Source organism: Fukomys damarensis, unplaced genomic scaffold, assembly GCF_012274545.1.
Source record: "Fukomys damarensis isolate Sample0158 unplaced genomic scaffold, DMR_v1.0_HiC HiC_scaffold_21, whole genome shotgun sequence".
Taxonomy (NCBI): Eukaryota; Metazoa; Chordata; class Mammalia; order Rodentia; family Bathyergidae; genus Fukomys; species Fukomys damarensis.
The window spans coordinates 16,972,743-16,985,530 of record NW_022900933.1 but is presented as its reverse complement, the minus strand read 5'-3'; the positions used below and the strand labels follow the sequence as shown (position 1 = coordinate 16,985,530).

General features: G+C 38.0%; 1 protein-coding gene across 5 annotated transcripts in view; it reads right to left on the bottom strand.

The window, feature by feature from the left end:
• Ylpm1 (YLP motif containing 1) overlaps window positions 1-12,788 on the bottom strand; it is a 64,002-nt gene that overhangs the window by 42,968 nt on the left and 8,246 nt on the right. For all 5 annotated transcript variants that reach the window (XM_010645502.2, XM_010645501.3, XM_010645500.3 and 2 more), the window contains 3 exons: window positions 8,097-8,330; window positions 6,982-7,161; window positions 4,402-5,381 (listed from right to left, as the gene is read on the bottom strand). In XM_010645502.2, coding sequence (XP_010643804.1) covers window positions 4,402-5,381; window positions 6,982-7,161; window positions 8,097-8,330 — 1,394 coding nt within the window. The remainder of the gene's footprint in view (window positions 1-4,401; window positions 5,382-6,981; window positions 7,162-8,096; window positions 8,331-12,788) is intronic.

The following is a 12,788-nucleotide window of genomic DNA, read 5'->3' as shown; positions in this document are numbered from 1 at the left end:
CTAAAATTTAAGCTTAACAATACCAAGTGTTGACAAGGATGCTCAATCTGGGTCACTAAAACACTGCTGGTGGGTTATAAACTAACATAACCACTTTGGAAAACTGCTTATCAATATGTATCAATGCAGAACATGTACATACCCTATGATCAAACAATTTCAATCCTTTAAACAGATTGTAGTATATTCATACAATGGAATACTGTGCAGGAACAAGAGTAGACAAGCTACTGCAACACAAAATATGGGTTAATCTCACAATACAGTGTCAAATGAAAGATGCCAGACTCAAATGAGTACATATAGAATGACCCCATTCCATACTTACAATATATCTAAACAAAATTAAGCAAACACACACAAACACACATGAAAAAATACAGCACTAAAACCACATGCAGCATTTTTCATGATAATCAAAACACATCAATGACCATCAATATGAGAAGGGATGAACAATTATGGTATATTCATACACTGGAAGATTGTATAGGAATGAGACTGCTACACATAACATGGAACAACCTCAGAATAATACAATGCCAAATGAAAAACACTCAGAGTATCACAGTATTATATCAATATAAAAATCAAAAATGGGCATCCTATGGTATAAAATGTCGTATAGTGGTTATCTTTGGGGTGGAGGAAAGTAACTCAAAAGGGAGATGACGACTTCTTGAACACTAGCAATTTCTATTTTTTTGTCTGAGTGGTGACAGCATGAGTATATCTACTTTGTGAAAATTCACTATGTTGTACACTTAAGACTGTGCTACTACTCTGTATGTCACCATTAAACTAAAAAGGTTTACTACTGAGAAATGAAAGGTTCTGGGAAATAAACATCCACTGATGTGACAATTTACTGGAGCAACAGTAGTTTTCTGCAAGACCTGGTGAAACCAACAATACACATACACACAGTGCCAAAACAGCAGCCCAGATGCTGAACAATGCAGCACGCTATTAACATTTGATGCAGTTTTGTCACGACTTTCTGGAAATATTCTTTAAAGTGATTTATAATATTTATTTATTTTGCTTTTTTGAGACAGGGTCTCACTTTGTAGTTCAGGTTGGCCTGAAACTCATGGCAATCCTCCTGCCTTAGCGCCTGGAGTATAGGGATTACAGACATATGCCACCACACCCAGCCACAGCATGTTACTGATAAATTACTTTAGTTCTGTTAATTGTTTTGTTTTTAAAAAAGTGGCTTATTGTATTGGTTATGCTTATAGCAAAATCTGAATTGAACTAATAATAAAGGAAGTTCACAAGTTACCGTAATAGTGTTATAGTGTAGGTTATCCTTACTTCAGTCCCTTTCAACAAGTTTTCCAAATATGTGTGTGTGTGTGTAGACTACACACACACACAAATATAGTCTGCCCAAAAATGTATACACACTTTAGGGAAAGAAAAATAGTATGATTTTTTTCAACAGATGGTATTATCCTTGTATGGGGGACCCTAGAGGATGTGGTATATTGCAGAAAACTCACTATACTGCCAGCCCTTAGAGAAGAAATTGAAAATGCATGTGCAGCAATCTCAGTGAACAAGGTTACACAAAACGCGGTTCACCATACTAATAAATGTGTGGAAGCTAATGGCCACTACTGAGCACTTCTTGTAATTGTAGAGGCCAAGTAACTTGTAATAATCTCATATTTAGTATTAAAATATTTATAGAAGTACTTCTGTTCCAGAAGTGTGTATACATTTTGGGGGTGGTATCTCTCTCCCTCCTTTTGTCTCTCTCTCACTATGTGTGTGTGTGTGTGTGTGTGTGTGTGTGTGTGTGTGTGTGTGTACGTATATATGTGTGCATATATATGATTAAATGCAAAGGTAATTGTGAAGCCTTAGGGAAAAACCAACAAAACTAAACAAAACAAAAAACTGCATAGGTAACTAATGTGAAAAAGGCCTGGGAAGCCAAATGAGTTAAGTTCAATAGTAGTCAAAATCTAAGACTGCTGACCAAATTTTTTTGTTTTTTTTCAAAACAGACTGTTAGGCTAGACAAGCACCTTATGTTTAATGAAGATGAGCTCACAGTCCTCTGTATCTGTGTAATCATTCCTTCTGAAGAAGCCTAACAAAAAACAGACCCTCAAATAGTGAGCAGTAGAACAGAAGGAGGCTAAAAGCCATGATAATATAAGAGGAGGAGGAGGAGGAGAAAGGGGAGGGGGAGAAAAAAAGGGAATGTGAGTTTATGAAACAGGCAGAGTCTAGTAGGTAAGACTGCATGATGAGACATGTGGCGGGTTGTTAAATAGCAATGGTGTCACACACACTGCAGAAGAAGAACAGAATTTATTCTGTGTTGTTCCATAGAAGCAGATCTAGAATCAACAGGTAGAAGTTATAAAAACACACATTAGGTTCAATGCAAAAAATAAACTTTCTATGAAACTGTCAATGCCTTCTATGGCAGTGTTCCTTATCACACTACCAATATTTAGAGTCTATCAACTGATGCTAGGGCCGGGGATTTAGCTCAGTGGTTCTGGTGCCTGCCTCACAAGTGCAAGGTCCCGAGTTCGATCCCCAGTACCAAAAACAAAACAAAACAACTGATGCTGGGTGTGGTAATGCACACCTATAATGGCAACATCGGGAGGCTGAGGTAAGAGGACTGCAAGTTCGAGCCCAGCCTAAGTGACTTAGTGAGACCTTGTCTCAAAATTATTTTTAATCAAAAGGGCTGAGGATGTGGCTCAGTGTGAAGGTCCTGGGTTCAACAACCACCACACTCATGCACACACACGTGCATACATATACAAAAAGTTCATCAACTACCTGTCAAAGAAAGTAAAAAGGATTTAAAGTAGCTCAGGGGGCCGTGGATTCTAATCTTACCACACCATTTTTTAGCTGTGTCACCCAAGGCAATTTATTTATACCTCTCCATATCTCAGCTTTCCTTCTCTATTTACCTCATATCACTGAGAGGAATAACTAAGGTGACACACAGAAGATCTAGTATGACAAACTAAAATGAAAGAAATGTGAATTGCTGTAGAAAAGTATTGCAACACATCATCACTAAGATCCTTCCAGCACTGCAATTATTAACTGCACCTTTGAGATAACAAAAAAATTAAGTACTACATGTACAAGGCCAAGATTTGGTACACAAAGAGAGAAAATATCAACATGACAGAAATCAAGTGAACAGGAAATATACATTTCATGAAGTGTTGAGAATGTACTTCCTTGATAGCAAATTAGTCTGCAGATCTAAGACAATGCTCAATACAAATTCAAATCAAGATGATGAGACACTCCCTAAATAATACAAGATTACAGATGTATTTAATCACTAACAGCACGAATCTGAATACTAACATTAAACACGATGCTTAGTGTTTTTGTTTTGGGAACCTATTAGACTCAGGTTCACTCTCCCAGCTACCTGATCCTGACAGACCAAGTTACCTATCCACTCAGCGCTAGTCTATAAAAGGTAAATGTGGAATAAACAGTAGTTCACAGGTTGCTGAGAAGACTCCCCTGAGATCATAAGGTATGTAAAGTTCTAACAAGGCTTCTTGGTACATAGAAGAATTCGTGTTAATTATACCTAACCCTCTTAACTTTAATTTTGGATGTAGTTTTGTGCCACATTATTTTCAGAATTTTAAACTGAGTAATAAACATAAGTGTTCAAATGTTAAAATAAGATTTAAATTTAAAATAATGATATACGTCCAAAGACACTGAGATAGAAAGCTAAACAATACAGATACATGGGATAAGTAAATTACAAGACAATATACTCAGTATGGTTCTATGTTTATGACATACGTTTTTAAAGTAATTATTTCTCAATGGTGGAGTTTAGTGACCTTTTCAAATAATGTCTGATTTTGTATAAGAACTATGTATTTCTATTACAATTACCAACTGGAAAAAAAATTGATGCAAAATATTTTTCTATAGGAACACTATCACTTAGGTCAACTTAGGGAGAAAAGCATGCAAGCACCCTGAGGGCAGGGATTGTCAGTTCTATTATATTCATTGTTCTAAACACAAAGGAGAAATTTTTTTAAAAAGATAATAAATATTATTTCTGAAGCTAAAAAGTGAATAAGAAGTGATAAGCATTACTTTAAAACACTACTTTCATTACGGGCTGTAATCTCTACATACTGTATAGGATAAAAGTCACATCACAGGAATAGGGGCCTGTCAACTTTTCTAGATGACATTATGTCATGACTAATTAGCTAACGATACTACCATTATTAACTGTAAACCAGGAATGTCTAAAAGTACAAAGAGAACACAAAAGTTGTATAAATTAAGCTTTTGATTCCATCAGAGCCTATGCAACATAAGTCAACAAAATGGCCAAATTTTTTTTAAAAAAAGCAGACCTACCGTGGGCCTCTTGGACCTTCCAAGTAACTGCTTCTAGGAGGATCGGGAAGTAGTCCACCCGACCTCACTGGCATGTCCTTGGCTGTAGTGACTGACTGAGATGGAGCAACTGAAGATTCCCCAAGTCCTGGCTCAGATGAGAAGGAACCGTATGGCAGAACGGACTTGCTCAGAGTTTTAGAATTCATTTGTTCTGACTGCAATGCAGGGTGGTACGCTGAGGGTGGGCCCGAACCAAAAGACACAGGAGTGGGAAGCAGTGCTGGTCTAGGTTTTTCTGGAACTTGTGAGCTCTGAGAACCAGAGGCCTGTGGAACTGGGGCTGCTGTTAACTGAGGAGGTAGCCCTTGTGGAACTCCAGGGGGAGGTATTCCTGGAGGAGGTGTGGCTGAAGACAACGGTGGTGGGAGGGGCAGGATAGGTGGAGGTGCCCCTGAAGAGAGAGATGGTGGAGGAAGAACTGGTGGTGGCCCTGCAGAAGAGAGGGAAGGTGGGGGAAGAACTGGTGGTGGCCCTGCTGAAGACAGAGATGGAGGCATCCCTGGAGGGGGCACAGAAGTTGGAAGAGAAGGAGGCATCACAGGTGGGGGCATGGCAGGTGGTGGCACAGTAGCAGGTAGGGCAGGGGGCATCACTGGTGGTGGCAATGATGGGGGCAATACTGGAGGGGGCATTGTTGGTAGAGGTGGAGGCATCTGAGAATACGGAACAAAAGGAGGTGGCATTGACATGTTCCCCATATACTGGTTCTTCATGTTCTGAAATGAATTGACTTTCTCCTGGAGATAGGTCTGAGTGGCTTTCATATGTCCCTGCCACGTTTTCCACTGCTTCTCATACTCCTGAAGCTGATCTTTATGAGGATAAGAATGGAGCTGTTCCTCCCACAGCTGAAACTCTCGCTCCCATTCTTGGTAGAGATGTTGAAACTGTTGCTGCTGCATCTCATAATGCCGCAGCTGTACATCTACAGACATGGTCTACAAATAAAATGACAGCAGTTATTTTAAGCTACTCATACAAGAGAATTAATCATGAGCTAAAATATTAATGAATCAAACGCATATGGAGCCTTAGGAATTTACAACATTAGAGACTTTGGGAGGCTAAGTATAAGCTTGCTAAGTCCTTTCAATGATGATCACTCTTCTTTCTTCCTTTGGCTTATTTAGCTAATTTATCACAGAGTTGGAAAAAATATTAAAGCAAATAGCTATCATAGTAGTATTTTTCAAATTTTTATTAATAATATATTTATATAAAATACAAATTTTATATTAATTTATATTAATATATTGCACAATACAGATATTGACATATTTACATTTTTTCATATATTATTGAAATATCATACATACACACACTTATTTACTTATTTTTGGTGATACTGGAGATTAAACCCAGGGAATGCTGAGCTACTTAACGGCTCCCCCCATTTTTTTTTTTTTTTTTTTTTTTTTTTTTATATCTGTTTTCTTTAGTTTTTATTCACTATGTAGCCCAGGCTGGTCTCAAACTCACAGCGATCCTCCTGCCTCAGGCTCCCAAGTGCTGGGATTACAGGTGTGCACCACCACGCCCCGCAGATTAACAGCCTTTCTAAAATTTATTTTGAGCTGAGCATGAGACCCTGTGTCAAAAACAACACACAAAAAAAAAGTTTATTTTGAGACAGTAGTGTTGCCCAGGTTGGGCAGGAACTTGAGATCCTCCTGCCTTAGCTGCCCAGAGTTCTGGGATTATCAGCAAGTGCCAGCATGGCTCACTGGTTTTTCAAGTTTTTAACATTACTAAGGGTCTTTTTAAAATCGGGCCGGGGATTTAGCTCAGTGGTTCTGGCAACTGTCTCGCAAGAACAAGGACCTGAGTTCGATCCCCCATACAAAAAAAAAAAAAAAAAAACTTGTAAAATGATCTACTACTAGAGACCTATAGATACAAGAATATATCTCAAAGATACAAGACATATCTAAGTTGGCTTATCATTTCGCGAAATCATACTGTTTCCTCAGTCATTTCTGTTGTGCTTTATACCCCAAAACACAAGTTAACTTGCACTTATGTGCCACTCACCCAAACTGCTGTTTTTGGTTTGTTTTTTTGAGGGGTGGTATTATGCATTGAACCCAGGGCCTTTGCACTGAGCTACGCACACACACACACTTCTTGTTTTTTGAGACAGTCTTGCTATGTAGTTCAGGCTGGCCTCAAATTCATTATGTTGCACAAGCTATCCTTGAACTCAAGTGATCCTCCTGCCTCAGCCTCCCAAGTGCTGGGATTATATGTATGTGCCACTTCACCTGGCTAAAATCCCCAATTCCTAAGTCATTCAACAATAGTACTCTAACATCTGGCCCAAACTGACGTGTGCAGGAGACTCCACTCTACCCAGTTTCCCTGTACCTACCCAATCCCCCAGGTAATATGACAGATAATTACTTGGACATCCCTTGGGAAACATCTAATTGTCAACATTTGTTATCTTTAGTCCTTCATACTCAAAGAGATTTGAGGAACAATAAATCCTTTATCTATTGCTGATACAACTTCCTATCTGCCTGCTTTAGAAGCACTTGCCTGTATATGTGGTGGCTGCTGTATAATCTGCTGGTACTGCTGTAGGATCTGCTGTAACTGAGTATGTTTCTGCATTATTCCCTGATATTGGAAGCCGACTCGATGTTGCTGGTGCTGCTGCCAGTGTGCTGCAGCAGCCTGCAACTGTTTTAACCTGGCATCCTCTTCTGGGTCCTCAGACTAAAGGTAAAAGAGGAAAGTCTTTTTGAGTAAGTCATAAAACTGCAACCAAATTAGTCTTTTATAAATGCATTATAAAGTCCACAATCCCTAGAGCTCAGGCTGATCAAGAAAAACTACCTAGAAAAAACACATAGCCTTGTATTATTATCATGGATACTAATAAAGAGTTTAAACTCCATAGTCTTCACTGGACTAATAATCTCGCTGTTCTTAAACTGGAAAATGATTTTCCTAGGAAAGAGTACCTACCGTTATAGTCCTTTTACTCTATGAGAACCTCAACCCCACTCCATCACTTTAAACAATGGACTACAATATAATATTATGATTCAATAATGCTGGGAGAACAATGATCTATGGACCAAGGTGATGAAATCCCATGTTCTAGCCACTATGCTATGTACGACAATGCTGATCACATTATTCCGGTACAGAGAATAGAACTCAGGACCTTGTGCTTGCCAGGCAGGCACAGAGTCCCTGAGCTAAATCTCCAGCCCAAAGCTGATCACATTTAATGCTTTAACAGCTTTCTACCATAGCTATTCTATGAATATGTCCATCATTGCAGATAAGGTAGCTGAAGTAAAGAATGGTTAACCCACTTGCCCAAGTCACCACCAGCAAAGTGCCAGTCCCTAAATTACAGCTTAGGCAACTGACCCTTAAAGCTGAAGCTTTTAAGTATTTCCCTATTCTGTCATTGTGAAGACACCCAGGAATCTCCCTTTGGCACTGAGAGACACTCAATTAACAACAGTATCTAATTCTTCACTTTCATTTACACCAGGAAAAATTACTTTTCTAAACCCGATAGGGCAGACATCTGATTTCACAAGTGCAATTTTACAGGTACCTGAATACACGAAAGCATATATCCATTTATGACAAAGGTACACACAAAGAAACAGAAAACAGAATTATATGGTTACCTGGGGTTCCTCAGGTGGGAGAGGAGGAGGCGCCTCCTCTTTTGGAGGTGGTAATGGGGGCTCCTCAGATGAAGTAGGTTCTGAAACTTGACTGGTAACAGGTACTGTAACTTCTTTTACTGGCTCTGGTGCATCCTTTGCTAGGACTGGGCCCTTTTTGTGTCCTGGCAAATGCACTTTTGTCCTCTGCTGCAAACTAAGCAAGTGCTGTCGATACCAAAATTGCTGCTGTTCCTACAACAAAAACCATTTTCATGAATTTTAGTTGACAATCATGCATCTCAAAAATTTGGGCTACATTTGTGCTTACATTCTTGTGTCTATATGTAAAAAAAGGCAAATAGACCGAGAAAGGCAAGCAAGTTAACAAGATCTTAATGACAGGCTAGAGAAAAGTTTTCGTTCCTCTCCCACATTTGCATGTTTAAATTAAGCTTTATGTAATTATTCAGCATTCTCTATTCTTTGAAAATACATGCTTTTGGAGGTGAGAGCAGTCTTTTGATAAACAATCAAAGAACTCTCAATGTAGACACCCACCAGTTAAATCTTTTAGTTTGTTCAAATTTACCCAGAGGAGTCTTATAATTAATCAATATAGCCAAATAGTCCTACTTGTTCTCTCTGCCTTCACTCTTCTCCAATGCTCCTCTCTCTTTTTTGTTTTTATCTTTTTGGGGGGTAGGTGGGGAAGATGGTACTACAGGTCTACGCTATACTTCCAGTTCCTTAATTTTTAAATTTTGAGGCAGGGTCGGGCTAAGTTGCCCAGGGTTAGCTCCAGACTTGTGATCCTCCTGCTTCAGCCTCCTGAGAAGCTGGGATAAGAGATATGAACCATCAAACTTGTCTATGTAGCTCCCTTAGTCTATCCATATTCAGATACACATACATTCATGTTTCAAAATATTTTCATTTATTTAAAAAAAAAAATCTCAGCTTTGTCTTCCAAATTATACTATAATTATTTTCTGGAAGTCTATTTTGTGCTTCTATTTTTCAAAAATACAAACAAGTTCAATATGGAAAAAATACTAGAAAATAGTTTGTCCTTATTATTTGTAGACTCTGTATTTGCCAATCTGCCTATCTGATAAACTCCTTCTAAATCCAATATGAATACTTGCCAAGCTTTCCCAGTCATTCACAAGCATGTGGAGAAGAGGGCTGATGTGCACATCCCCAGCTGAGGTAGAACAAAGTGATGCTCCACCTTCTGGTTCTAGCTCTCAAACTTTAAGCATCCTTTTCAGGGAAAATTTAGTGCCATATTTTTCAGATATTTCACTTTTTGTTGGCGATGTGCACCTTAAAGTGGTCCCTAAGCATAGTGCTGAAGTTCTGTCTAGTATTCTAAGAGCAAGAAGGCTGTGATGTGCCCTAAGGAGAAAACATGTGTGTTAGGTATGCTTTTTTCACATAAGTATCCCAAGTTGGCCCCAAGTTCAATGTTTATAAATGCATATTCAAAATAAAGTATCTTTAAATAGAAAACACACATAAACAAGGTTACTTATTGATGAGCTGATGAAAATCAGTGGACCAGAGGAATCCATCTCTGTATTTGCCTTAGAAAAAAAATGGTTCAGGCCGGGAATTTAGCGCAGTGGTTCCGCTGCGTGCCTTGCAAGTGCAAGGACCCGAGTTCGATTCCCAGTACCAAAAAAAAAAAAAGAAAGAAAAGAAAAGAAAAGAAAAACAATGGTTCAGTATTCACTAACTCAATGTTTGTGGCATTTTAAAGAAAGTAAGTACTGCCAGGTGTGGTTGCATGCATCTGTAATCTCAGCACTCGGGAGGCTGAGGCAGAATTGCCACAAGGTTGAAGCCAGCTTGTCTACACAGTAAGTTCAAGGCCAGCCTGAAATGCATAGTGAAACCTTGTCTCAAAGAACAACGTAGTGAGACCCTGTCTCTATACTTCAAACAAAGAAAATTAACAGCACAAGTAAGCAGTAACTAATTAAAATCAATAAAAATATTACAAGATCTTCATTATCCTATTATACAATTCCTAATGGTAAAAAGCTTGCACAAGGAAAAACAAATATTGTCATAACACTAATATATTATAATATAATAAAGAACTGCCTTAGATACTTCTATGACTTAACAGCAGCAGATGCACTACAACTGTAAGAATGTAGGTTTTTGTGAAAGTGACATTGGCGAACTTCCAACCATATTACTGATAGCCAGGCATCTGGCAGAGTCCTATACCAGCTAACAATCAGACAACTTTACAACAGAACTACAAAAGGGACTGACCTCAATACCAAATTTTTAAAAACAGCCTCTGGGAAAACTGATAAATCTCCAAAATGTTTTCAGTATACCCAAAATTGAAATAACAGAAGATAAGAATTGGTGCCATACAATGTCATAAAAATTATAATAGAGAAACTCAATCTATACTTGATTCTTTATTCATTCTGAAACTCAGCTATAACTTCATTTATAACAATTCCCAGTCGGGCATGGTAGTGCATGCCTGTAATTCCAGCAGTAGAGAGGCTGAGGCAGGAGAACTGCTCCAAGCTTGAGGCCAGCCTAGGTACACAATGAGTTCAAGGCTAGTCTAAACTACGCAGCAAGACTTTGTCTTAACCCCCCGCCATCCACTAAATATAAAATCTGCATACTCTAGCCAGGCATGGTGGAGTACATCTATAATCCCAACTATTTGGGAGGCTGAGGTAGGAGTGTGGCTGTAAGTTTGGGGCCAGCCTTGGCTACATAGTGAGTCTGAGGCCAGCCTGAACTACACAGTAAGACCCTGTCTCAAAACAAACAAACAAACAAAAAGAAAAAACAAAAAAAAAAACCCTGCTCATTCTTATCATTTTCAGTTTTTTCTCTAGATTATATCAAAAATTTTTTTTAACTTTTTATGATATACTTTTAAAAGCCGGGAGTGGTGGCGCATGCCTGCAATCCCAGCACTCGGAAGGCTGAGGCAGGAGGATTGCTAAGAGTTCGAGACCAGCCTGAGCTACATAGTGAGTTCTAGGTCAGTCTCAACTACATAGTGAGATACTGTCTCAAACCACCCCCCCAAAAGATAAACTTTTAGTTTCTGTGTTAAATGGGTTCATTTTACTTGGCCATTTTCAAAACCAGCTGTCTCTGAAGAACAAGGATTTCTTATATTGCTAACATTTTATCATATAACCTTCCTCAATTTTCCAAATATAAACAGATGTACAGAATACACACAATACATACATTTTTTTCACCAAATATATTGGTTTGTTATCTGCTCTTTCACCACAGAATGTTAATCTTTGAGGGGAAAGATATCTTCTGCATTTCTTATCTCTTATCTAGTTCTTTAGTAAGGTGCTGAAGTACACAATAAGATATCAATAAATGGTTACTGATCAACTGAAGATTTTCCCTCTATGCCACTTATTTGTATGACCTGAAACTAGCTCAAATCCACTGAGAAGAATAGATTACATCTCACTAACTCCATTTTGAAGTTTGGTCTATGATTGGGTTGTTTTTAATTGCCACACATATAATTATCAGTTCCCAGTATATAATTACATTTACTATTCAACATTTTTTAAAAAGCACACCAAATATGATAGCTAACAAAAATGTAGTATTAAATTATTTTCAACTTTCTTCCATTATTTTAAGAAAATATTAAAAACATCAATAGGTCTACCCTTCATCTTAAAAATTAATTCAATTTCTTTCAAATGTAAGTTTCCTTAATTATTTTAGTTGCTCTGAAAGCATCACTAAAAGAGACGTGTAAACTAGGTTTTAAAAACCAGCAGGCAATGGCTATAGATGACTTAGATTCTTTATCAATTTGCACGACTATTCCTCACTTTCCATCTTTGTCTTCGATACACTTCAGGATAAGAGCCTCCTTAAGATTCAGTAGTTGTTGATTCAGTGACAGTATGCGTTATGGGTCAATTTCTATTTAATATGAATCCTACTTACAAGAAGCAGATATAATCAATTCTAGAACTAGTCTTCAGCACACTTTGGAAATTCTACAAAGGAATAACAATATCCCTCAGAAATGTCCTCAGCAAACCCAAGAGAAGGGTGATTATCTCTGTTTTAGAAAGGAAAAGACCTGCCTGAACTTGCTAATAATGACAGCCTAGGAGTCATTCTTCTGAAAGTTCCATCATCTCAGACAACCCATCTCCTATGTGATGCTGGTTATCAGGTGAAGAACAATCACAGCCTACATCATACTTATAAAGAGACTAAAGAGATTTAAGAACATAAGCACTGTTCACCACAAGTATCAGTACTAAAAAAAGATGCCAATTCATTCAAGAAGCACTTACTGACCACTTGGTACTTATGCAGTAATGAACTAGGTACTAAATCATTCCCAAGTAGGGAAATGTAAAGGAGATAGTTGTTTGGGTATAATGTTTTAAAGATTAATACGGTTTTTTTTGTTTGTTTGCTTGTTTGTTTGTTTTTTGGTACCGGGGATTGAGCTCCGGTCCTTGCACTTGCAAGGTAGGGCACCGAACCACTGAGCTAAATCCCCGACCCTTAAAGATTAATATGGAAGGTTGTTTCCCCTATCCAAGTTATTACAAATGCCTCTAATACTGAATGATCTACATCATACCATAAAGAGGAGAAAAAACTGGTAAAATAATGAACTGTATTTATACTTTAGAAATTAATTTTAAAAGTTTGTTTTAC